Consider the following 26,307-nt stretch of genomic DNA (forward strand, 5'->3'; position numbering starts at 1 on the left):
CCATTCTCAGAAAAGTGGACTTCAATAAGCTGAAGTATGTTTTATCAGATGCTTTAACCTGCTATGATTGTGTGTGATGATAATTGGGTAAGAATTGTATAACCATTTTAGTGAACACTCCCAAACGGATTTAATAAGCCCCCAGGAGAGAACTTTCAAATATTTCTTAGACAGCTACTACCATATACAAATGCAGTATACATAAAAACGAGAAACAAGCATTCGATAAGGTTAAAAAAAATCATACGAAAAATATACTCCTCAGTACCACCAACCTCATTGGCGATTCCATACTTTGCACAATCAATTGCTAGACGGGTTGCACGTCCAATACTTTCCTTTGTCCTTGACAATGTCTCTATCATTCCTTCAAAAGCATCTCGTGCAACAACAGCCTCTGTACCACCACTTAGTGACCCTCCAGGTGCCCTCTGTCCTGAACTAACCCTTCCCTCTTCAGGATCTTCATGCTCTAGTTGATTTTGCAATGCAACTTGACGAGCATGAGGAGATGGAGATGCCAGGGATGAGCGAGCATAAAATCCCTTTGCATCCTGCTGCATAGCATGGCTAGTTCCAGACAGTAAGTGCTGAAGTGCAGAAGCAGGACTCGGGCTTCTTTCCTGAACCCCTGTAGTGGTGGAAATAAATGTTGAGATAGAATTATCATGAGAAAGAGATTGTGAATACGCAAGTTTTCTTTTCGCTTGCGCAACAGCAATAAGATGTCTCATAGACATGGCAGAATCTGCAAACTTGGAATCTGTCAATGAAGTCGCAGCACTATCATCACCAATGACATTGGACCTGGAAAAAACAAAAAAATAAAATAACCATGAGAAAGTACAAATAGCAACAAGCAGTATCATGGAAATAGCCAGCATAGGTGATGCCTACCGTTCCCCAAGCTGAGAATCATTCAGGTTAGAGCACTCCAGAATAGCAAAATCATTCATCTGTGAATTAGTCTTTAAATTCATCTTTGCCTTTTCTGCAGTTAAGGCTGGCCTGCTTTTCTGGATTGTTCCTTGATTAGAAGAATGGCTTACGCCATCAGAACCCAGACCTGCACCTTTCGCAGACCCAACCTGAGGCTTTCTAGAAGTGGTGCTGGATGCTTTAGTCTGGAGCTTGGTTTTCTGCTCCACTTGCTTCCCAGCAGTAACCAACCCATCCTTAGAAGAGAGCAAGGTTGGCTTACCCTCCTTGGCAGATGATTTCTGTGATTCCAATTTACCAGGGCTATGAGAAGCCTGAGCTGCCATTGGTTTTCTCGGTCTTTTCTCTTCATTTTGCTTTAATTTGGGTGATAGAGGGTTATGAGGAAGTCTGACAGAGGATATTCCATCCTTTGAAGGGCTCTCACCTGGTCCAGCAGAATCCAAATGTTCATCCATGCCATCTCTAACATTCGGCTGAGCATGATTGAGATTTTCATGATGTGTGTTCCGAGACGAACCTGACAACTGTGAAGGCACATCCTTCGACAAACCGGTTGGTTCCCCATGAACAGGAGTTTTGCGCTCTTCTTGGTCATTATGAACATCAAACCGACAAACGGCTCTCCGTTTTGACTGTAATTGGGTACAAGGAGACCCATCACAATCTGAGCTTGAAACATTATTCTTATGGATGTCACAACTCTTTTGTATTTTACCCCCAGCAGCCTCTGTGGCACAATCAGACATTGCCTCCAACGCCCGAAGACGGCGCTTCGTCAGTGGCAAAACAGCTTCATTACTTGGTAAGTTGATTCCAACACTAACTGTTTCAGTTCTAGATGCCACGCAGCTTTCAGCCTTAACACGAGAAGATAACTTTTTATTCTCCATAGGTTTATTACTTTTATTGTCAACACCACCCGGACTCGGAGGATCATTCCTTATGTTTTTAGTGACAGATTTCTTGGTGGAATCCTCACCAACGCCTAATCGCTTTGGTCTTTTGGCAGGATGTGAATCTTCATTTGTTGCCAACTTATTAATTTTATGTCCAAGTTGGGTTCTCTTCTTCCTATGATCTCCAGAAAATAATTGCTCATCCTTGCCCTGCTCCTTGGTATTGTCTATAGCATCCTTGCCAAAATTGCATGGTTCAAGTGGATCTGCTCTCATTTGCTTTTTAGCTTTTACCGTATTTTTTACCTTATTTTCATTGTTGACATCTAAATCTGATCTCAACTCATCTTCATGCAAATCCTTAATGTTATCGCATGGAGCAATTTCATTTTGTCCTCCACCTTGTATATGTGCTCCAGTGTCATGAAGACCAACAGTGCCTTCTGAATTAAAGTCATCATGCTTTGATAGCCTTGAAGTTGTCTTTTTTCCTACTTCAACTGCAGCCTCCCGCTTCCTCTTTGATATTATAACCATCTTTTTTGCATTCTGTCCTCCACCAGAGTGTTTCCGAGAAACAGACAAAGCTAAAGGTGGGGAACCATCACTTTCACCATCAACAGGACCACAAGGAGAACTTCCTTCAGCATCAGGGTGAATATCATCGCTATCTCTATCCTTGTCACCGGGGATTTCTTTAAGTGGAGAAGGACCATCCTGCTTGGATACAGAAGTTACCTCTTTCTTAGGCAAATGTGTGCCATTATTGGATAACTTATTCCTCTTCTTAACGGATAAAACTGGAGATGATTTCTGCTCTGTATTACATGAGACACGAGGCTTAATATCCAACTCGTCAGTCTCACACTGTCTACTTGAACAATGTTCCAGTCCATACCCTGCATCACCAGAGGCCTCGTTACTTGTACTTTCCTTCTGTTCAAGTGTCTTAGTCTGACTCTGACCATTGACTTCAGCACCTACACCATCCATTGGAAGTGAGGAGCCAAGGACTGTCTTATCAGTATCATCTTTACAAGCACCTAAGTTCTTCTGCTGTAATTCTTCAAAAGCCTCACAGATCTCCTTCACTGCACGAGCAAAATCTCTGACAGTCTTACCTTGACACCTAGCAGATAATTTATTCCTTGCTTCACTCGTAAATACCTGAATATCAGCAGGGGCAACAAAAGCACTGCACACAAAGAAGAAAGGTGCCGATTACGAAGCCAAAAGTAGTAACCGTTCTTCCAAGAAGATGGGGAAAAAATTGCTAAGGGAACAGACAATAAGATGCAGTGGAAGAAAGCCTAACAAACAGGTTAATGAAATTATGGCATCCCACTTTTTTAACATGTCCTACATATGCATCAGGAATGTGTGAAAAAGCTATCCTTCAAATCTCTTAAACACCTTATGAAACGCAAACATAAATTCTTCAGACCTCGTACCACCAAAGTAAGGTAAATTAAAAATTCAACAAAAAGGAAGATAAATGATGACACCAGTCCAAGACAGCAGATCCACCACAAATAGGAAATAAATTCCTGTTATGCTCTCAATCAATGAGCAAAAATCTAGGATTTCATTACAAAAATGGAAACTTAGTAGTTTTACCCCAAGAAATCCAGATTCCAGTCAAATGCCAGATGGAATAGGTTGTGAACAATAACCTGCAATGAGGGTTTTGTATTGCCTAACATGAGAAAGGGGTCGGAATTTAGTGATAATCATGTCACCTAAAGAATCTAGGATCATTGAAAGGAAGAAGATATAGCCAGTAAGGAAGAACTAAAAACTAGAGCTTCGAAGCATTAAAATAATAAAAAGCAAACAAGCTCAAGGGAACCAGAATTAGGGTTCAACTTAATAAAGAAGATGAAGAAAAACTAAAATTAGATCCAAATTAATAAGAACAATAGTGTAGCAGGGGGGAGGGGGGAGAGAAAAAGAAAGAAGAAAAACTACCTAAAGTTCTGCTTTGTGTGACTCAATAAGCAAGTTCCTCCCATTCAAGGACCCATTTCTTTTGGCCCTTTTAATTTCTTTTTTTTTTCCTTTCTTTTTTTAAGAGTCAAATGTAATCTTAGTCAGAAAAGTAATTGAATGTGTCTCTAGTTTAGAAGTTTTGAATCCCACTCCACTATAGTTGGTTCCGTTTTGAGTCCAATTAGAATTTTATTGAAGTCAAAGAACTAATATCAGCCACTATATTACCTTCTGAAATTGCAATTTATTTCAAATCTAAATTTGGCCCAATTAGACCTTGACGTATGCTACATATGTCAGTGTAAACAATTTATGTTTGCTATGAACAAATGGCTTTATGGATTATGGTGAGAATGGTTCTCTTCTCCAGTTTGATGGTCAAACCTGATATCTGTTCTTCTTCTTCTCCCCCTCTATTCAAGCTCTAACTGTTCAACATCTGCATACAGAAATTTGGTGTTTCTCACATCATTCAGGTTACTTATTTTATTCTATTATCTAATTCAGTTTATATGCTTCTAATCAAATGTAGAGTTAAGCCAATAAATTCATAATTGAATCTATTTTTGTGCTGCAAGAGTATAACCAATAAATTCATAATCAATCAAATCATTACGTGGCCATTCATATTCTTTAGTTCGTTACAATCCCTACATCCTTAAATCTAAAAAATCACAGGGACACTGTGCAGTTGACCTTCAGATCTTGCAAAAGCTGTTGCATCACCTTATCTTAGGTGAAATCAATCTCTTAGCCACACCCCCTGCTAGGTCTGCAGAACAAATTATTGAAGCCTGCTAAGATTCCAGTTTGTTTTGGGACACTTTCTTTAATATTTCTCAAACTCTCATATTCTGAAATTCCAGAATTTGCAGCTTTCTTTCTGGTTTCTTGTATCTTCCTCGTTTAATTAGGCTTCCAAAACCTAATACAATTGGGGTTTTGGGAGTGTTCCCTTCACATCACCACCACTATAACTAAACAATGACACAGGCGACTTTTAAAAATAGAACTTCCCTTAGACATGACTGAACTTATGAACAGACAATAAGGATTGGAAGCATAGTTGTCAAGGCATCGCCTAAGCGTCCAGGTGCCTTTTTTGGATAGGCACCTTGTCGGTGTAGCCTTAGTTTTTGAACCCCCACCCCCCAACCCTCCAATGCCATGGGTCGCCTAACGCTTTGACAACTATGATTGGAAATTTGTAACACAGTTGCCCTCACATCTGACGTCAAAAGTGAAAACAGCCAAAGTAAAGCCAGATTTGGTATGATTTTCGATTGACACGTGATTTTTAAAAATAGAACTTTCCTCGGACATGACTGAACTTATGAACAGGCAATAAGGATTGGAAGCATACTTGTTGTCAAGGCGTCACCTAGGCATCCAGGCTCCTTTTTTTTAGATGGGCACCTTGGTTGCCTAGGTGCCTTGTTGGTGTTGCCTTAGTCTTTGACCCCCCCCCCCAATGCCTTGGGTCACCTGGCGCTTTGACAACTATGATTGGAAGTTTGTTACACAGTTGCCCTTACATCTAATGTGAAAAGTGAAAACAACAAAAATAAAGCCAGATTTGGTATGATCTCAATTTCAATTTCAGATTGATTTCATGAAATAGTCGACAAATATATTTTTTGTCAATAAATTGAAATTGTTTTGGTTGCATCAATCTGAAATATTTCATATAACTAGAAATCCATTTATATGATATAATGAGATGGGGGAAGAAAAACACCCTTCACCCATCACCTTCCTCTCTCCAAAACAAACACGGAACAGAAGATGTTCCCTGTTACATCTGTTTTCTTTTTCTTTCTTTTTTCCATTGCAGGACCAAGAGGACCCGTCGGAGAGCGCCGCCCAGTCGAGCTGTCTGCCTGCGCGCAGGGGGCTAGCAGCCCTTGCCACAGAAGATGAAGAACAAGGGGTAGGTAGTTGGGACTGTGGAAGCAGGCAGTGGGGCTGCATGTTGCAGCCTCAAGGGACTTTGGACCTTCAACATCCAAAAAAAAGGAAGGAAACAGAGTAACGAGTATCTGAAATCAAGGCTGAGAAAATTCACGAAGGATGTCAAAGAAACAAAGCAAAGAAGCAATGCTCTACTACAAATGTCAATTTCTAGTTCAGCTTCATGCAAAGACAACGATAATTAATAGAATATTAAAACTGATTGTAGACTCTGGTTATCAATAGCAAGCAGAAAGAAGCCACTACTAGAGGTTCTTCCATACCACCAGTGGCAATAACCAGAGAGAGAGAGAGGATTGAAGAGCAAGGGGCAAACCTTCTGCCTCCACTGCGTTTCACAGCCAAAACTACTCTCGCATAGCAATAGGGTATTATTAAAGGTAAAATGACAACTATACCCATGTTTCTAACCATTGTTCATCAAGTGCTCATCAGAGTGGCGTGAAATTGGTAGAAAGCAATCTCAATTTAAAAATTGACAGCTCTCAACCTATTTCACAATTTCAGATGATTTTGATTTCAATTTCACATAAATAAGGTAAAAAAATCATACCAAACACCCAAATTTCAATTTATGACTCCATGAAATTGAAATAGAAATAATACCAAATCAGGCCTAAGACCACAACTAAATTTCTTCACTGGCCGGATTCCACATAAATGAGTAAAACTATTTCCAGGAATTTATGGATTGGTTTTTAAGTAAATCATAGGTATAGCAAAGCTTAAATAATTAGTTTGTCACTAATAAACCATGGTGTAGGTTGTTTGCTGACTACATAGTTTTGGTTGTAGAAACAAAGTAAGGGATTCATGTCACATTAAAACAATGAAGGATAGCATTGGAGTCAAAAGGATGTAAAATAAGTAGGACAAAAACAAAATATAAGTAGTGCTACTTTAGCAAAAATAATAATGAAAATGAAGTGGTTAAGATGTATGATTAAGAGCTACATAAGTATGATAGTTATTCAGAGCTGCAATAACTATAGAGGCATAAAAGCTAATAAGCCATACGATGAAGTTATGGGAGAGGGTTACTGTCTTATTGATACCCATCTGAGAAAGTACACTACTATTTTGGAGAACCAATTTGGCTTAATGCCAAGTAGATCCACGATGGAAGCTATATTCTTACTTAGGACACTCATGGAAAGGTATAGAGAAGGCAAGAAGGATCTTCATATGGTCTTTATTGACCTATAAAAAGCCTATGATAGAGTCCCTAAAGAGCTAATCTGGCACATTCTAAAGAAGAAAAGGGTGCCATGTAAATACATGGACATAATTAAAGATATGTGCGATGGTGTGGTGACTAGCGTAAGATTTGTGGGGGGTCAAGGTAGTAAGTTCCTAGTTACGCTTGGGCTATATCAAGGATAACCTTAAGCCCTTATTTGTTCATGCTTATCATGGATAATTTAACTAGAGACATACAAGATGAGATTCCTTGGTGTATGCTTTTACTGATGATATTGTGTTGGTGGATGAGACAAAACAGGGATTAACGCCAAGTTGAAGTTATTGAGATCTACCTTCAAATCAAAAGGCCTTAAGACAAGTAGAACAAAGACGGAGTACATGGTGTACAACTTTAGCCACACTATGACGGTTAATGAGTTGATCAATATTGATGATAAAGAGTTACCTCAAGATTACCTTAGATAGATGGGCTCTATCGTAAATAAAGAAGGCGATATAGAGGATGATGTTTCCCAAAGAATTAAAATAGGATGGATGACGTGCAGAGGTGTAACCGGCGTACTGTGTGGTCAGTTTATCCCTTTAAAACTCAAAAGGATAATTCTATGCGACTGCAATACAACCGGCTATGATGTATGATTTGGAATGTTGGGCAGTTAAAAAGCAGCACGTAGATAAAGTAAGTATGGCGGAGATGAGAATGTCGAGATGGATGTGTGGCAAGACTAGGAAGGATAAATTACTGAATGACCATATTAGAGCTAAGTTCAAAGTAGCCCCTATGCATGAGAAGCTACGACGGAGGCAAAAAATTAAGGCAACGCCCATAAGACACCAAGTCACCAGTCCAGGCAAAGCCGCATGGACACCTAGTTGTCGCCTAGGCGAAGCCTTGACAAACTATGTACAAGAGTCGTTTGTGGTGGCATGGTAATGTTCAACGGACGCCTTGGTATGCACCAATACGGAGGAGTAATTTGATTCAAATTGAAGGATAAAAAAGAGCTAGGGACATTCCTAAAATGACCCTAGGAGAAGTAGCGAGGAAAGGCATAAATAGTTTGGGCTTTGTCTCAAGTAATGCCTCGAAAAAGATGATTGGAGGGCAACAATCCATGTAGCCAACCCCATTTAGGTGGGATATTCCTCAGTTTTTGTCGATGTTGTTGTGCTCTTTTCTTTTTACTAGTATGTTTAATTGTTGGGCAAATTAACAGCACCTCCCCTGAGTTTTATCGAAATATTAAGAACCTCCCCTCTTGTTTCAAACTTAACACCATCCCTTTTAGTCTAACGGTGTTAAATCTGAAACTAAAATGTCTATCATACCCTTTGCCACTATATAACCCAACCCAACTCACCCCGGCGATCATCATTATTTGAAGCTTCTGCTGAAACTTAAATGTCTATCTTACCCTTTGCCACTATATAACCCAACCCAACTTAAGAGTTCTGCAAGGCTTCACCCCGGCGAACATCATTATTTGAAGCTTTGCAACTTATTTCATTCCCTTGTTTCTTGTTTTCGTAGATTAGAACATGGCCCATAAACATCTACATGAGCTATTACGCGAAGATCAAGAACCTTTTGTTCTGCAGAACTACATTGAAGAGAGACGTTACCAGCTGAAAAGGTCTGTACCAAGAGACCCTGCTCTCCAGATTCGGAAGCAACCATCTTTCTCTGAAAACCAAGCCAATGGTAAGATTTTGGGTTCTTTGGATCAATATTCAAGAGGATAAACCTCTGCAAGAGGAATCAAAGGTCACAAATAAAAGGGAACAAGATGAGGGTCTCGGTGAGGATATCTTGAGGTGGGATTCATCTAATGGGTGCAACGCATTTGCAATGGAGAAGCGACAAGACCGAGAAAAAATGGAGATGGGTTTACCATGTTCATGTAACAGCAGAGTTAGCAGTGACTGGTCTGAGGGTAACGAAGACAAATCTGAAGATTTGGAGACTTCCAAGTAGCAGGTTTGAATGTCTGGTAACGAGGTCCTAGAAGAGATGGAATTTCCCAGGGTGAAGCCTTTCTTTGTCAAGTGTTCGCCGAACTGATAACGATGGTCGCCGAGGTGAAGTCTTTCTTCGTCAATTGCGTCGGAGTGTATGATTGCAGCGGAGGTAAGGTAGAAAGTCGGTTGTTCTTCATCTGGGAAGGGTTTTTCAAGTGGGGAGGAAGAAGAAAAGGGTGTTTTGGGTTATAAGATTGAAGGGAAGAATATGTACTTCACTACATCAAAAGAGCAATTTTGGGTTTTAAAAAAATTAGCTCAACTGACATCACTACTTCACAGTTATTCACTAGCGGATTGGATGTGGTGTTAAGGGTGATGATGGAAGAGTGTTGGTAAGGGGTGTAGACATTGTTAAGAGATGGGATGAGTAGAGATTTTGATCTAGGTGAGGTGTATCAAGGGTGATGATGGAAGAGTGTAGATAAGGGATGAGGACATTGTGAAGACATGGGATGAGTATATTTGTGACATACTAAATGGACATATCACATAGGTTGAGTAGAACTAACCCGGACGATTACATTATTCAATATGACACCACACGTCATAGATATGTACGAAAGATTAGTGTGGCAGAAGTTAAACAAGCCTTAAGAAAAATGAAAGCAGGCAAGACACCAAGCCCAAATGAGAATCCAATAGAAGTATGGAAACCCATAGGAGGTTGTGGGGTATATTGGTTACTCAATCTATTTAACAGGATTATAAACACAAGGAAGATGCCAGAAAAATGAAGGAGACGCATTGTTATCCCGAACTACAAAAATAAAGGTGATATCCAAAGCTGCAATAAGTATAGAAGCATAAAGCTAATGAGTCACACTGAAACTTTGGGAGAAGGTTATTGAAGCTTGTTCAAGAAGAGAGACACATACCTCGGTGAACCAATTTGGCTTTATGTCAGGTAGATCCACGACAAAAGCTATCTACTTTTTGAGGAGGCTAATAGAAAGATAGAGAGATAGCAAGAAGTATCTCCACATGGTCTTTATTGACCTGGAAAAAGCCTATGACAAAGTCCCTAGAGATTTAATCCAATATGTTCTAATAAAGAGAGGGGTGTCAAGTAAACCTGTGGGAGGTCAGGGCAAGGAATTCCCAATTACAATTGGGTTACACCAAGGATCAGCCTTAAGTCCTTATCTATTTGCGTTTATCATGGACAAGGAATTCCCAATTACAATTGGGTTACACCAAGGATCAGCCTTAAGTCCTTATCTATTTGCGCTTATTATGGACGACCTAACCAAGAGAATTCAAGACAAGGTCCCGTGGTGTATGCTCTTTGCCGATGATATCGTTTTGGTGGATCATGGATGAGACAAAAGCAGGGATTAACGCCAAGTTAGAGCTAGGGAGATCAACCTTGGAAACAAGAAGCTTTAAGATTAGTAGAACGAAGACGGAGCATATGATGTGTAATTTTAGTCATACTACGATGGAAACTGACATGGGACGAATTGAGGAAAGAGAGATACCGCAAATTGACTATTTTAGATATTTGGGGTCAATCATAAATAAAGAAGGTGACATAGAGGATGATGTTTCACAGAGAATTAAAGTGGGATGGATGAGGTGGAGATGTGCATCTGGAGTACTGTGTGACCGATGTATTTCTCTAATCATATTGAGAAGCTATGTGTAGTAGAGATGAGGATGTTAAGATGGATGTGCGGAAAAACTAGGAAGGATGAGGTAAGGAATAAACGTATTATAGCTGACTTAGGAGTTCCCCCGATTGATGACAAGCTCCGAGAGAGTCGTTTGAGGTGGTATGGTCATATTCAACAGAGGCCTAAGGACGCCCAAGTAAGGAGTGATATGATCCCAACTGAAGGAGCTAAAAGAGCTAAGGGCAGGCCTAAATGACCATAGGAGAAGTTGTGAGGAAGGACATCCATTGTCTAGGTCATGTACCAAGTATCCTCTTACTTTCATCTTTCATTTTTCATTTTTCTTTTTATTTTCCATCTTTCATCTGTCATTTTCCATTTTTCATTTCTCATCTCATGTCCCATCCCTCTTCTTCTCATCTCTTCATTCCATTTTTTTGTTTAAACCTCAGTTTTCCCTACTTTGTTTTATTTGGATCCATGTAGCTGACCCCATTAAGTTGCCTCAGTCTTCTATCAAAGAGCTTGAATCTCTCATGTACTCCTTTCTTTGGAAAGGATCGGATTCTTCTAGAGTCCTCCACCCTATTAGATGGGCATCAGTTTATCTTCCTTTAAAGGAGGGAGGTCTTGGTTTGAGAAGAATTAATGAGGTCACTCGACAAGCATTATCAAGCTGATTTGGAAGATTGCTGCAAAGATGAAAAGCATTTGGGTGGATTGGTTATATTCTGGGATACTTTGGAATGGAGAAAGTATGATTTGTTGAGACAAAAGCATTTGGGTGGATTGCCACTTCTCCAGATGCCTCTTGGGTATGGAGAAACATCCCCAACCTTAGACATTCAGCCTATGGAAGCATTATCTCTAAGATTGTTGATGGCGCCTCCACGAGGCTCTGGCTTGATTACTAGCATCCTTAGAGTGTACCCAATTTTTTCAATTCGGCAGTTCGATCTTCCACTCAACTTGAAGATCTTTGGAATGCTCTCCCTCCCTTCCCTAGCCAAATCATTGGATCTGGAGATATTGTTTCTTGGGCTCGCTCCCCTTTGGGTCTCTTCTCCTCCAAATCGGCCTGGGACATTATCCAATCTAGACGTCCGGCTGCCTCTTGGCATAGACTTGTTTGGTTCAAGGGCCGCATCCTCGCCATAGTTTTTGCTCTGAGAGCCTTCTCTAACCATAGTACTATATCTCGCGATATATCGGTATCTCGCCTACGAGATAGCGAAATATCCGAGATATCTGAATATGACCGAAATATTGCATTTTTCTGCAATATTTCTGGGTCCATCTCGGGGGTTTTGGCCATATCTAGGCCGAAACTTCATGGACACCTTATTTAAGCTTAATAAACACATTTAAACCATAAAATTGTAAAAATGTGAATTCAAATTGGTGTTTTGGGCTTCGCCTTGATTGACATACGTCACGACCTAATGTATAAATAGTTAAATACACATAGATTAGGCATAATATTTAATAATAGTATTTAACTTCATCACATATCAAGTTAAAGCCAATACACATTAATGAGTGCCATGATTCTCATAAACTCCATAATATTCAATAACTCGCTTAAAGCCTTAAAGGCAATACACTAAGTGTCAAAGTTAGTAAGTCACAAGACTCGCAAATCGCAAGTCACAACTCACAAGTTCATAGATCAATGAAATCACAACTTAAGTTACAAATTACAAGTGCTAAATCGCTAATAGTAGTTGCTGTGCCTCCCCGGATCAATCCCACTCATGCCTCGCCGGAGTCGACGTCCATTGCCTCTGTTTCAAGGACATATGTGGACCACGGTATAGAATCGGAGAAGAAACGAGTGTAGTCATCCACAAGTGTCACGTAAATGGAATCATCAACATATCGTAGGTAACCTATCCTAGGATATAAACTAGGGTTACCAATCGATCCAAACCGTGAAGAAGATGATCCATGTGATATGATGTTGGCGCGCGCGCAAAAGGCGATGGCATTGGCGCATGTATGGTCGGTGAGGTTGGTAGTTAGGTCCGCTAGGGTATGCAAAGATGTTATTTACAAAAGATGATCCAAGATGTCCCCGGGACGGGGTGTAGTCATAGTCCCCTACCCCACTAAAGCGCCATATGATGATGATCCATATCTATATCCATCGTAAGGTTGTGATGCACCATAATCCGATGCCAATGGAGTGGTATGTGCGAAAATTAAAATAATTATTTAAGAGCAGAAAAATAAATCCGACACCGTGAAGCCGTAGATCGCCATTGGTGTCTAACATATATTTAATTCATTACCATCTAAGTCATATTACCCCTAATTATTTCCTGTTTTAATTGTAGGAAAATGAATTTTTAAAACCAAAAAAAAAAAATACATATGGAAAAAATTTCGAAATCTGTGAGGCTATAGATCGGCCTCCTGTCTAACATATATTAATATCATCACCATCCAACAAAATTTGTACATAGTCTTTTCAAAAAATAGTTTTAGAGGAATAGAATTTACCTTAAATAGTGGAAAAAAGCTTGGATGATGAGCTTAGATGACCCTCCGATGAGTTTACCGCGAAAATCCGACAACAATGTGCTTGAACAATGGCTAGAGTGTTGGATGAGAGCTTGGAAGAGTGGAAGAATAGGCAAAAGACTGAAATTCCTTAGCAAATGCAGCTCTCGGTCGAAATATGGACCGAAATTTGCGAAATATTGTATTAAAGCCCCCTTCACGTGACACTTTAAGCCAAAATACCATATTTCGTCGATATCTCACGAGATATCGAGATATTGTCGATATCTCACGAGATATCGTCGATATCTCACGATATCTCACGAGATATCGACGAAATATGGTATTTTTCATTTCGACCTGATTTCGCATCTCGGTAAGCTCGAGATATACGAAATTAAGCGATATTTCGGCGAAATATCGCGAGATTTTGAACCATGTCTCTAACTACCTTCCAACGCAGACGTTTCTTCTTCACCGGCAGATCTCAGTTCCCCCCTCTTGTTGCCTTTGTTGGAATGCTACAGAAGATATTGACCACCTCTTCTTTACATGCCCCTTCTCCTCCTCTATTTGGTCTGGCATCCTCACCAAGTGCTGGCCTAGAAGTAGAAGGATTCTTCCGTTTCTTCGAGAGTGGCTTTCAATTGTCTTGGCCTTTGCAGGGAATATGGTTTGCAATGTTATTGGGAAACTTGCCTTTAATGCAGTAATCTCTCACATTTGGAGGGAGCGCAACCTTCGGAGATGGACCTCCAACTCTAGATCTTTCCGACAGATTTGGGATTCCATCTCCTTTGAAGTTTTAAGCAAAGTTTCTAAGTTTCCTCCTTGTTGTACTCCCTCCCCCCAAGGAACAGGCATCTTGTTGTCTCCTAGGGCCTCTCCCCCCCTCATCTTAAGAGGTGCTGCCTCCTTGTATTCTTTCATTGTTTCCCCCTAGGGGGTTTTCTTGTCTTTTCTTTGAATATCTATTCACCCAGTTGGGATAAGGCTGAGTTTGTTGTTGTTGTTGTTGTTATGGACTCGAATGATAGACATAGGGTAGAGTTTTGAATTACTTTTCCACAACATGTGCACTAAGGGTGATGGGAAAACTGTTTGAGGATTTGGAGCAGTTCCTCCTCCTCCCAATGCTCCAAAAAAGCCAAAAGGGACCTTAGCCACCATCAATAATTAATAATTAATAATTAATCAAAGTATGCCTCCTCCAACCATTTCTCAAGCCTTAAAGATGCATGGCACTAAGTTCTGTCAATTCATGGCTCATCAAACACGAAGTGGAGTGAGTATCTCAACATCCCCAAGACTGTATTAACACCATATATATGTATATGCCTACATGGGTCGGTGGATAGATATAGATAGACAAAAATAGTAATTAAATTGACTCTTTTTAGGATAATATAGAATTGCATAGGGGATACTAATAATGAAGTTCTTCTTTATGGTGTTTTGATTCCATGTTTAGCGCAGTTTTAACGTGTTTTCGTGCTGTTAGAATGCATTTTGGGAACTTGTTTAGTGGAAGCCTTAGATTTTTTCACAAAATGTATTAACCCTGTTTTTTTCAAAAATATGTTGCAAGAAAATTAATTTTCCAGATAATTTTAAAAAATATATAAAAACAAAAATTAAATTCAACCGCCAAGTCAGATTGGGTTATGGTTTGCACCATACAAAATTGAAGGCCAACCACCAAGTATTTACCCTATTTTTTGCAAAAAAAAAAAGGGAAAAGTAATATATTCAACTTTGAATCTTGCATAAATCTCCCCAAAATGCAGGAAATATTCGCTTTCAATGTGTACTGTTGCCCAACTACTTGTCCCACGCTTGTATGGGAGATTTAGCCAAAATCACAAAAAACAGATTTGCACAATCCTTTCCGTTAAAACCACTGAAGTGAACGAAATGAAAATTATTAGGAATCGAAACAATATATTTTGTCAAAATTTTGCTGAAACAAAAAGCTGTATCTTTGTGTATGATTCAAGGTTTTGTTTCGACATCTGTCGAAACCAAAATATTTCAAAGTTTTGCCAAAATCTTGAACTATGCTTCTAGAAGCATCCCCAAAAGCTTATCCAAACAACAACCATAACCTTATCCCAACTAAGCTTATCCAAATATGCACTGAATTTCATATCTGAAATTGTTAATTAAACGGCCGATAACTGGATTTAAATCTCTGTCCTGATTCAGTTTTCGAAACAATCTCAACTAACCTTATTGTTTTTGTTTGATTAAATAACTAAACCAAACCACAATACACTATCACTTTGTTCAAAAACCTTGCAAAGCATAGAAAGACTCAGTTGAACCAATGGAACTAATATAGGACCAGAATTACAGAGTATTCTGACCAAGAGCTTGAAATTTATAATGCCATTCAAGGGTCTAGAAAGGAATACAGAAGAAAGAATTACAACCAGGATCACTATGGAAGTCAATAGAATCAATTTCACGACAGGATAGATGAAAAATAAAAGAAATTTAATAATTTAAACCAATGATCAGATTAGACCACAAATCCGATCGACTGTAGAGGGTAATCTGATCTATCATACCCTCCCCCCATTGCAGCCAACCCCCTCCCCTTGTGCGGATAAGGTTATCTGGCTTCCCTCCCCCAATGGTATCTTCACCTCCTCTTCAGCTTGGAACCTCTCCAGAGACCCTAGCCCTTCTGTCCCCTGGCACAACTTAGTCTGGTTCAAAGGCCACATCCCCCGCCATAGCCTGTTTGGAGAGCCCTCAGACTTTGCCTGCCTACCCAAGCCTTCCTTATTCACCGCACTATCCCCGCCCCCCCCCCCCTCTTGTAACCTTTGTTGGATTGGCCATGAAGACATCCCTCACCTCTTCTTTGACTGCCCCTTCACCTCCACCATTTGGAATAAGGCCATGTCCTCTATCTGGCCACGTAGTAGAAGGACCCGGAGCTTTGACCGTGAATGGCTCTGGTTGCTCAAGACTTTTCCTAGGAATTCCATTTGTGACACTATTGGGAAGCTAGTTTTTAGCGCTGCTATTCACCACATCTGGATGGAAAGGAACCTCAGGAGATGGACTTCCAACTCTAGAAATTTTGATGTGATTTGGAAAGCCATCTCCTTCGATGTGTCATCCAAGCTCAGCTGTATCCGCCAGAGGCACTCCATGGACACCCCTAGGAACAGGCATATTTTGACTTTTTGGGGCCTTGATATTGCACTTTTGCGGTCTTCCTCCTCTGCGTAGGCTGGTTGGTCGCCTCCCCCACCCCCTTTCTCTCCCTTCCCCTTTTCTTTTTCTCTCTTTTCCCCCTCTTGTATATTGGTTCTCTCTTCCCTGCCCCCTCTCCTGGGGTTCGGTAATATACTTATTTACCAAAAAAAAAATTCTGATCTATCATGATCACAGCTAATAGATGCAAACCGCTTAGTTTACAAGCTAAAGCAAGAAACTGAGAAAATAAGCTAGAGATCAATGATCAGATGTCAGATGTCAGATCTAGAATTACTCTCACATTGACTTGACTTAATAGAATCAAACCAAAACTCTATCTAGCTAATAAGTATCCTAATCTAACACAAACACTTAGCTTTCAGTACTAATCTTAACTACACCCCCACATTATGGTCATATAATCTAGGATTGTTACCCCCAAAAAAGCATATCCCTAATTCCTTATTTTTCACTCTAAAGTCTAAAGCAGATCAATTGGTAACTAAACCAGTTGATTGGAGGTCCACTAAAGGGAACTAAACCATATTCAAATTGAAATCCTATATGTTCAGCCATAAGATTCAAGCAACCGGCAGAAGCTCATTAGGTCGTAGGGAGCACAAGCTCAGTCCTGGCTAAATCTGAAATTATAGAGTATAGGTCATTCCCTCTGCTTACATCAGCTGGAGAGACCACCTAAATGGGAGAGTAATTGATACAGACCAAGTATGATTTGTTGAGACAAAAGCACAAACGAGCAGACTAAGAGTTGAAATTTGGGAATTGAAAGCAGTAAAAGTGATGCAGATTTCATGCGATCGAATTTGGTTTAATCTGGGAATTTTGTCTCCAACTATAAGTTCCCTATATTTTAGGGAACTGAAGCTAAGATTTTTATGTCCCACGTATGGAGGAATTAGACTCCTTAAACTCAGCCTTGTGGGCCCAATATGAAGCAGATATGACTTACGATATGGAAGTTTATAGGAACTGTTCATGGCCAGCTGTGTGAAGATCAAGTTGACGAACAATTACTAATTGTGTGGAGGGGAATATGGAAAATTCTTCCAGCTTGCATGGTCTTATATTTTAGGTTTCAGCTATGCCATGCGTGGGGGTTTTATTAGACTAGAGAAGTTTCAATTTTATAGGGTTGTTTTATGTAATGGGAAGTTTCTATTTTTAGGATTCTTTATTTGCTAGTTAATTAGATTGCTATTAGGATTTATTTTATTTCTAGAAAACTTTGGTTGTAATCAATTACTATTTAAATAAAGAACAAGGCTGAATACAGTCTACTGTTGAGTTGGAGAAAAGAATGAGCTTGGTTAAAGCAATTAATGGCTGTGAGAGACAGGTACGGTGAGAGGCTGTGGGTGAGAGACCCATCCCTATCCCCCTTCTTCTATCTATCCATCTTCTTCTACCTTCTATTCTCTTTTATTTTCCAATCAATCTGTGTGCTTGATCCACTGCAAGTCTTGAGTACATTCAATTGTGTATTTTCTGCTACTGAAATCTTCCATCGATTGGTGTAAGTGCTGCAATATTAATCCGAATTGATTATAAGTGAGAACCTACCTGGGGTTAGGTCATTCGTGACCCAGCCTTACATTATTCGATATCAGAGCTAAGAAGGTGCTACAGACTGGTGCAATACCAGGTTAGAATAACCCTTATTGGGTTACATGTGGACCCACCCAAGCAAGGAAACATTCAAATCCAAGGTCAAATGGCAAAACACTGAATAACTTAATTCTTACAAAGGGGTTGGTGGCAATTTGGTAAATTACATCGAATCTTTAGGGAAAAATCAGGTAAACAAAGCAGGGAGGACATGAGGTGTATTAAGAATTAAAGGATAGTGGTAATGCTGACCTTGGGATAAAATAAGGATGAAATAAGAATTAGCAACAAGGGAAGGGGCATATTTGGAAAACAAATAAATAAGAAGAATAACAACTCACGATTCCTCTTCTACCTTAGTTCACAATAGGCAGCAAAGCTACAGTAACGTTACTCCTTGTGGTCGATCTACCTACTCAACCACAGCTTGAAATCACAAGAGGAATTGAGAGTATGTTCATATTCTCCAGCAAAATTGAATCCAAGCCTCGATGACGTCAAACAGCAAGCTTTAGTAAAGTACTAAAGCTCTGAAATCTCTCCAAGCAGAAGTTGCAGGTCATGAACAAATCTCAGGGAGGCAGCCACCAACTGGGAGGGTTTCAACGACCAAGGGCTTGAAGGTTGAGTCGTCTAGGACAGGGAACTTCCATGGTTCCATCCAAAGTAACAGGAAGAAAGAAAGAGGGCAGTGACAGATCGATACCAGTGTATGGAGGTAATGAGGTACCGAGATACCGTAGGGCAGAAAAGGACAGAAGGAAAAGAGAAACTAGAAAGAAGAAGGAAGGAGAAGGAGAGAATGGAGAAAAAAGAGGAGAGAACCAGCCTCACACGCACAACTCAAATGACATCTAAACTTCAGTCACTCTCAAATCTATTCAATTTCAGTCCAATCTCTTCTACCGTATTACATCAATTTAAAGAAGAAACACCCATACATAAAAATAGAAACCCAACTACAATGGAAACTAAACAATCTACACAATATATCAAATACAGAAACTACCAAAAGAAATCCTAATCTACCCATTCAAATAAAATAAAATAAAGTAAAAGATTGCATCCTTTGTAAACTACAAGCCCTTGCCAGACCAGAAAACTGGTTCTAATCCTCGGTTTGGGCTTCCAAGGTGGTTCATGTTTGTCCAACCAAACTAAAGCAACTACATCATAGACAAAATCGACAATTGCTGCATTCTATTTACAATTGAAGATTTATCATGCAAATTTGAATAGGCGTCAACACAAAAACTCATGGATGAGTTTTTTTCAAGCAGAGGTGAGTTGATGCAGATTTCCTCCGACCTAATTTGGTTTGATCTAGGAATTTTATCTCCAGCTATAAGTTTTCTATATTTTAGGAAACTAAAACTGCCATCTTTATCAAGGTTTAAAGTATCGGTATCGGGTATCGTATCGGTCGGATGAGTTTAAGAAACGTATCGTATCGTATAGTATCAGAAATACGTATCAAACAATATATATACGCATAAAAATGGTCAAGATACACATGGAAATACACTTTTGGAACAAAAAACAATAAAAATAAGCAACATATAACAAGTGTCATGCATAAACACTAAAGTGCATTAAATTGAAATTGTTATAAAAGATGAGGTTTCTTACATGTTGTAATCGTCTATAGCCATGAAGAGTATTGGATGATGCAAAGGATGATGTTGTATCACTCCTTGATTCGTTTTTTAGTCTAAAAGTGAGAAAAACCTAGATTAAATGCAAGATTTTAGACTCTTGGTTGAGAGTTTTCCTTCATTTTTTCGTTAGATTCGGAGTTGTATAGAGTCTGTGAGTGAAAATGGCTTTTTTATGGAATATCAGTATGTATCGATACGTATCGGTAATGTATCGGTAATGTATCGAGTCATATCGACCGATACGTATCGATACGTACTAAACCATCCACATAACCCTTTCCTAGATGTATCGATACGTATTAGTCGTATCGTATCATATCGGCCGATACATTTCGATACAATTCGAGGCAGTCCATTTAAAAAGAGAGAGAGAGAGAGATGCATCGGTATGTACCGTATCGGTCGATACTTTAAACCATGATCTTTATGTCCCACGTATGGAGAAATTAGAGCTCCTTAAAATCAGCCTTGTGGGCCCAATATGGAGGAGATATGGCTTACGATATGGGAGTTGTATAGGAGCTGTTTTGGGGAATTATCACTTATTGAGACATTTATTATAAGAGGGCAGTTCGTGTGGACCCGATGGCCAGCTAAGTGAAGATCAAGTTGAAGGTCAATTACTAATTGCATGGAGGGGAATATGGAAGATTCTTCCAGCTTTCATGGTCCTATATTAGACTAGAGAAGTTTTTTTATAGGGTTGTTTTATGTAATGGGTAGTTTCTACTTTTAGGATGCTTCATTTGCTAGTTAATTAGATTCCTATTAGAATTTTATTTTCTTTCTAGAAGACTTTGGTTGTAATCAGTTACTATTTAAATAAAGAACAAGGCTGAATACAGCCTACGGTTGAGTTGGAGAAAAGAATGAGCTTGGTTAAAGCAATTAATGGCTGTGAGAGACAGGTACGGTGAGAGGCTGTGGGTGAGAGACCCATCCCTATCCCACTTCTTCTACCTTCTATTTTCTTTTATTTTCCAATCAATCTGTGTGCTTGATCCACTGCAAGTCTGAGTACATTCAATTGTTTATTTTCTGCTACTGAAATCTTCCATCAATTGGTGTAAGTGCTGCAATATTAATCCGAATTGATTATAAGTGAGATCCTACCTGGGGTTAGGTCATTCGTGACCCAACTTTACATTAAAAAGCCTCATGCAGAATAAGTTGCCTTCTAAAATCTGGTCCTAAATAATTCAGTTCAAACACATTCTACACGTTTGATTATTCAAGGAAGTAAAAGATCTGTCAAAAGTGAGAAGTGGTTCATTTATAACTTTTTGAAAATTTATACGTCAATAGTATAGGGTATCAGAATTGGTCGGTTTCAGTTTGTTTTGGATGCGAAAGGACAAGTTTCAGTGGGCTTAGGAAATCTGTTTGATATACGTAGTTATTAAAAGTTCATTGCGTCAAAGTAGGAGCATTTGTTTCTAAATGCAACTGTGGCGGGAATTATATTTATTGACTTAATTAACTGCTATTAAGGTTAGTCTTAATTGCAGTTTTGCAAAATTATTAATGCTTCAGATCTCGTCCTGTCAAGGGATCATCTTTTCATTATTAAGAAATTTATCAATCCTTAAGTATATTCCTATCAAAGAATATTCTTTAGAAGACCTATTTCTGTCCAGGAATCTGTCAACTAAGGAAGTAAACCAATCCAACATTTGATTTTGTGTGAAATGATGGAGAAACCCAAATGACATCGATCACATAAGGGCCGTCTCATCTTCCTTCTGGACTCGATTCTAAAAACTTCCAGCATTCTTCTTAAAATTTATACATCAAATGTCTTGCTAAAACACAGAGGATTCAGCTCAGGTCCATGGCACACAAAGAATGATATGTTCTTCTACCCAAATAACTAACCTTATTCAAAAAAGTTGATGTCCACGTTAATCGTCTATTTGTAACTAATGTTTCTCATAAGAATGAATTTGAGATCTTAATAATAAAACACTCAAAGCCATGACCAGATTTATAAAATAAAAAAAAAAAGTACCCAGTGCACGAGGTTCCCACCACTGCGGGGTCTGAGGAGTGTCATAATATATGCAGCCTTACCCCTGTTGTTGCAGAGAGGCTGTTTCCAGATTCGAACCCGTGAACACTTGGTCACAAACTCACAATGGAGCAACCTTACCGTTGCACCATGACCAAATTAAACAGTGGAAATTTGATGTTAGAAATCATAAAGCCAGGCATTTTATATATTTGTAGCATACAAACAAGCACATAAAAAGAGTACAACCAGATACTTACATTTCTTCAGTTCCAAAAAACTGGACAAAGTATTTCCTAGGATCAGGCATTCGTTCCCAATCCTCAGGGCGGCTAATCTGCAAAACCCGCAAACCAGCAAAACCAAAATATTAGAAACAAATAACTATACTTGAATTATCCAATGCCACCACAACCAAACAGAGAAAGGTTTCAAAACGTTTTAGTGCATTCAATCTACAAACTAAATAATAATTACTTAATGGATCCAAAGACCCACTTCCCTAATCATAATTACTCGCATTTCCCCATTCAGCCGCTAAGAAACCCTAATGTTCTCATCAACAACTCTCGACAGTAAAATAATCCTTTTGGTAATAGAGGAAGATCAAAGAACACACCTTGGCAGGCCAGGCAGGGAAGCCTTTAACCTTGGCAAGAACGAGATCACCTAAGCTCAACTGACTCTTAGCCTTGGCTTTGTTCGCTCCACGCTTACGCCCGGGAGCCATGGCGGCGGAGAAAACCCTAAATCCAACGTCGTCGTCTTTAAGCTCTTATCAGCCAAACAAGAAAACCCTAATAAACCCCAATAGAATCAACCAATCCTTCGCATCCGATGAAACTCTTCACGTCAGAACGCGGGAGTAGCCCCGCGAGCGAGGTTGCGTTATAGAGACTGTAGCGAAGTGCCGGTTAAGGTCAAATGAGAAGAAGAAGATGAAAGGTATGGCATTTGAAAGGTGCGGATTGGGAGCAAGAGCGAGAGCGATGTGTTTGTGAGGAGGCCAGCGAGGAGCACAGAAAGAGAGAGAAACGGTGGTGTGAGAGAATGATTTGTGTAAAGGAGAATTTAGTTTGCTATGAGAGAGAGAGAGTATTACTTGTGTAAAAAAATATGATTTTAAAGGCTACCTCCAACTTCTAACCCAAGGTGGTGGGTGGGTGTGCCTCAATTTAACCCTGGGTTGGATGGGTTTGGGTCGGGTCTGCAAGCTCATTCAATTTTTTTAAATTTTTTAAATCAATTGAAGAAAATAAACTACAAATGCATGGGATGATCTTAAGAGTGTTCCACATAATGAATCGTTATTCTCTCCTGTAACTACACGGTGCAGTACTACATCGTGCGGCGTAGCAGAGGTCATGTGGCATAGCGGGCCCCACATGGTGCACATGGCCTCTGCAGCCGCCGCACGATGCAATACAGCACCGTGCAGTAACTGTATAGGAAAAAAATTCTCCACATAATAGTGTACATTGGGGGAATATTGCTAGTTTGTTTTTCTGGTCGGCTTCTTTAACTACAAGTGTCTAGTTTGGAATGGTCGATAATTTCTTTTTTAAATAAACTAGGATTTCATTAAATAGAATAAATATTAAAAGATACAATGCATTCAAGCCACTCTTGGCTTAATGAAAAACATGAAGCGAAAAAGTTTTCAAACCCAAACTTAGCCACAGAATGAGCTACATTGTTTGTTTTTCGACAAACATGCCTAAAAGAAACAAGAGAGAAGGTGGAATCTAAGAGTAAGATGTCCTCAATAATAAGAATAGTTTCAACTGTTGGAATGTCCTCATTAATGCCCTTATCACCTCCAAGGAATCAGATTCGACCGGTAGATGATCAATCCCAATTTTAAGGGTAAGTAACGTACTTTCTCGTATCCCTTTTGCCTCCGACAATGTGACTTCGCATGGATTTTCAGGAGAGACAAAACCGGCAATATGAATACCCTGGTCATCTTTGATGATGACTGCTATTGAGCTTCGTTTCAATCTTGAGTTTAAGGCAACTTCAGTATTGAGCTTTGTAGACACCACATGGATGCTTTGCACTTGGTTGAACTTATTGTACAATGTTAGGCAATCTACCACATCGTAGTGATGAGTCTGATGAAGCTTCCTCAAACTCTTGGAGGTGTGTACGAGCATGCACCGAATATTGCTTCTATCTTTCAGGTCAGCCTCTCTAGATACAAGTGTCTAATTTGGAATGGACGATAAGCTTTTTTTCTTTTCTTTTTCTTTTTAAATAGTAAACAAAATTTCATTAATGGAGTGGAAATCAAGAGATACAGTGTGTTCAAGCCATTGTGGGCCAGAAGAAAAACATGAAGCAAAAGAGTTCCAAAACCCAAACTTAGCCACAAAATGAACTACATTGTTTATTGTTCGACAAAACATGCCTTAAAGAAACAAGAGAGAAGGTGGAAACTATTAATATGATGTCCTCAAATATAGGAATGATTTATGATACGCATAAATATTACCCAGCAATACTCACCTGACACGTGGCCCGGGCGAAAGATACCAAATTTCCCTACAAGGTCGAAAGTTCCCTCCAATTACGCAAAGGATCCATAACAAATCCGGACTCTCCATATTAAGGACTTTCCATTCAAAACACTTACCAACCAGGAGACTAATCTGGTAGCCGGACAATTTGAGGAAACTTTCCCCATTGGGACTCTCCTTGGAGATTCGCCTTCCATTCTCCCATGGATATTGAACTTCCTTTTAGGAACACCTACCTTAACTAGACTCTCACGACCGCCATACTCAAGGTATGGAGCGAATTCACCGTTGCCTAATTCCTAGCACTCTTGCACTTCCAATTCATATTGTTGTTGCTAAAGAAACTGACTTAGGCATTGGAGAGTCCCCCCTGCCCCCCGGAGGCACCTCCGGTCCTCTCTCGTGTCTTGTGCATTACCTTTGTAGTCAAGCCATGTTGAGGCAGATCCAGTTTTTGTGGCAACAGTTTCAATTGTTGGGATATCCCCATTAATGGCCTTACTCACCTCCAAGGAATCAAATTCAATCTCTAAACAATTATTCCCAACTTTAAGGGCAAGCAGAGTACTTTTTCTTATTGCTTTTGCCTCCAACAATGTGACTTTGCATGAATTTTCATGAGAGACATAATCGACAATAAGAATACCCAAGTCATCATTAATGATGACTGCAATTGAACTTTGTTTTGATGTGGAATTTAAGGCAACTTTAGTATTGAACTTGTAGACACCACCAGACCACCTGGAGGCCTTTGCACTTGGTTGGACTTGTTACGCAAGGGTTAGGCAATCTACCACACTATAGTGATGAGTCTGATGAAGCTTCGTTAAACTCTTAGAGGTGTGTACGAGCATGCTCCACTACATGTTGAGGATTGTCTTTGGTGCCTTTGAAAATATATACATTCCTCGACTTCCAGAGCTCCCAACTAATGAAGGCTACAATATGGAATCAATCTTACCAAACTCTTCTTTTGTTTAATCAATGCACCATACTTCATGCCATTTGTTGAACCAAGTTTGAACCATAACATCATAACACAATGAAAGAGGATTGGCAAACCATATTGATCTTGTGGATAAGCAGTTGGAAAAAACATGTATGGTTGTCTCCTCTTCTTTTTGACATCTTGAACAGTCAAGTTCAACATTGCATTTTTCAATGTCAGTTGCTTCTACATGCGATGGTATCGTGACAGCAGTGCCAAAGAAATGAGAAATCTTTGGAGGGGCATTGATCTTCTAAAGTCTTCTCCAAAACTAGATGGGTCTTTGGTTATTACTAGTATATGCTTCTCGCGAGGATCTGCCATCAAAAGATTTTAGAAGATGATATGTTGATTTAATAGTAAATAGGTCATGTTTGTTGGGAGCTTAAATAAGTCTATCATCTCTAGTTTGCAATTGTAGAGGTATTTATAAAATTTGATCATCTTCATAAGGAAGAAAAACTTGATTGATGATGTCAATGGTCCAAAACCGGTTCCCACTATTAATGAGCTCAAAGACTTTATCAAAGAGCAATTCTGGGCTGGGAGGTTTGGATTTACCCATTAGGAATGCCCGCTACCCATTTATCTCCCCAAGTATTGACATTTCGACTGTTGTCGATGGACTAAGAGACTCCCATGGAGAAAAAGTCACAACTATAGATTAAGCCTCTCCACACCCATGAAGGTTTAACTATCAATGGTTGTTTGGGTAAAAAACTGAGTTAGGAAAGTAGAGACCCTTCATAACTTAGTTCCAAAGGGAGTTCTCGTTTGTAATTTGTTTGTACCTCAACTTGGCCAACTAGCCAATATTTTGAGTTTCAAGGTCATTGAAACCAATCTTACCATCATCCTTGCTTGTAGTTAGCTTTTGCCAATTAATCCAATGCATCCTCTTGTCTCCATTTTTCTATCCCTACCATTGAGGTTGCACTTGAGATTTGTTGGAGGGTAGATTTTGGGAACTTGAAGATGCTCGTGGCGTAACTTGGAATGGTTGTTGTGCTTTAGCCAAACCTCAACAAATGAACGATTGGGAAAATATTTCCCCTTGATAACCCAAACCTAAAGTGTGTCTGAATTATGCAACAAACGCTAACATTATCTGATCAACGTAGAAAATTGAAACACTCCAAGTCCCTAAAGCCAAGCCCCCC

At 39.5% G+C, this 26,307-nt stretch overlaps 1 protein-coding gene across 6 annotated transcripts in view; it reads right to left on the bottom strand.

Annotated features, from left to right (window-relative positions):
- The window catches only part of LOC122664173 (ENHANCER OF AG-4 protein 2), a 37,158-nt gene extending 14,468 nt beyond the window's left edge, over positions 1-22,690 (bottom strand). For 2 of the 6 annotated variants that reach the window (XM_043859883.1, XM_043859880.1), the window contains exons 1-4: positions 22,260-22,690; positions 21,901-21,977; positions 898-3,033; positions 276-807 (exon numbers count right to left, since the gene is read on the bottom strand). In XM_043859883.1, the coding sequence (XP_043715818.1) occupies positions 276-807; positions 898-3,033; positions 21,901-21,977; positions 22,260-22,370 (2,856 nt within the window). In that variant the 5' untranslated portion in view covers positions 22,371-22,690. The other 4 variants (XM_043859885.1, XM_043859881.1, XM_043859886.1 and 1 more) reach the window with 4 other exon arrangements.
- Positions 22,691-26,307: the final 3,617 nt, after the last annotated feature.

The sequence above is a fragment of the Telopea speciosissima genome, chromosome 6 (assembly GCF_018873765.1).
Source record: "Telopea speciosissima isolate NSW1024214 ecotype Mountain lineage chromosome 6, Tspe_v1, whole genome shotgun sequence".
Classification (NCBI taxonomy): Eukaryota; Viridiplantae; Streptophyta; class Magnoliopsida; order Proteales; family Proteaceae; genus Telopea; species Telopea speciosissima.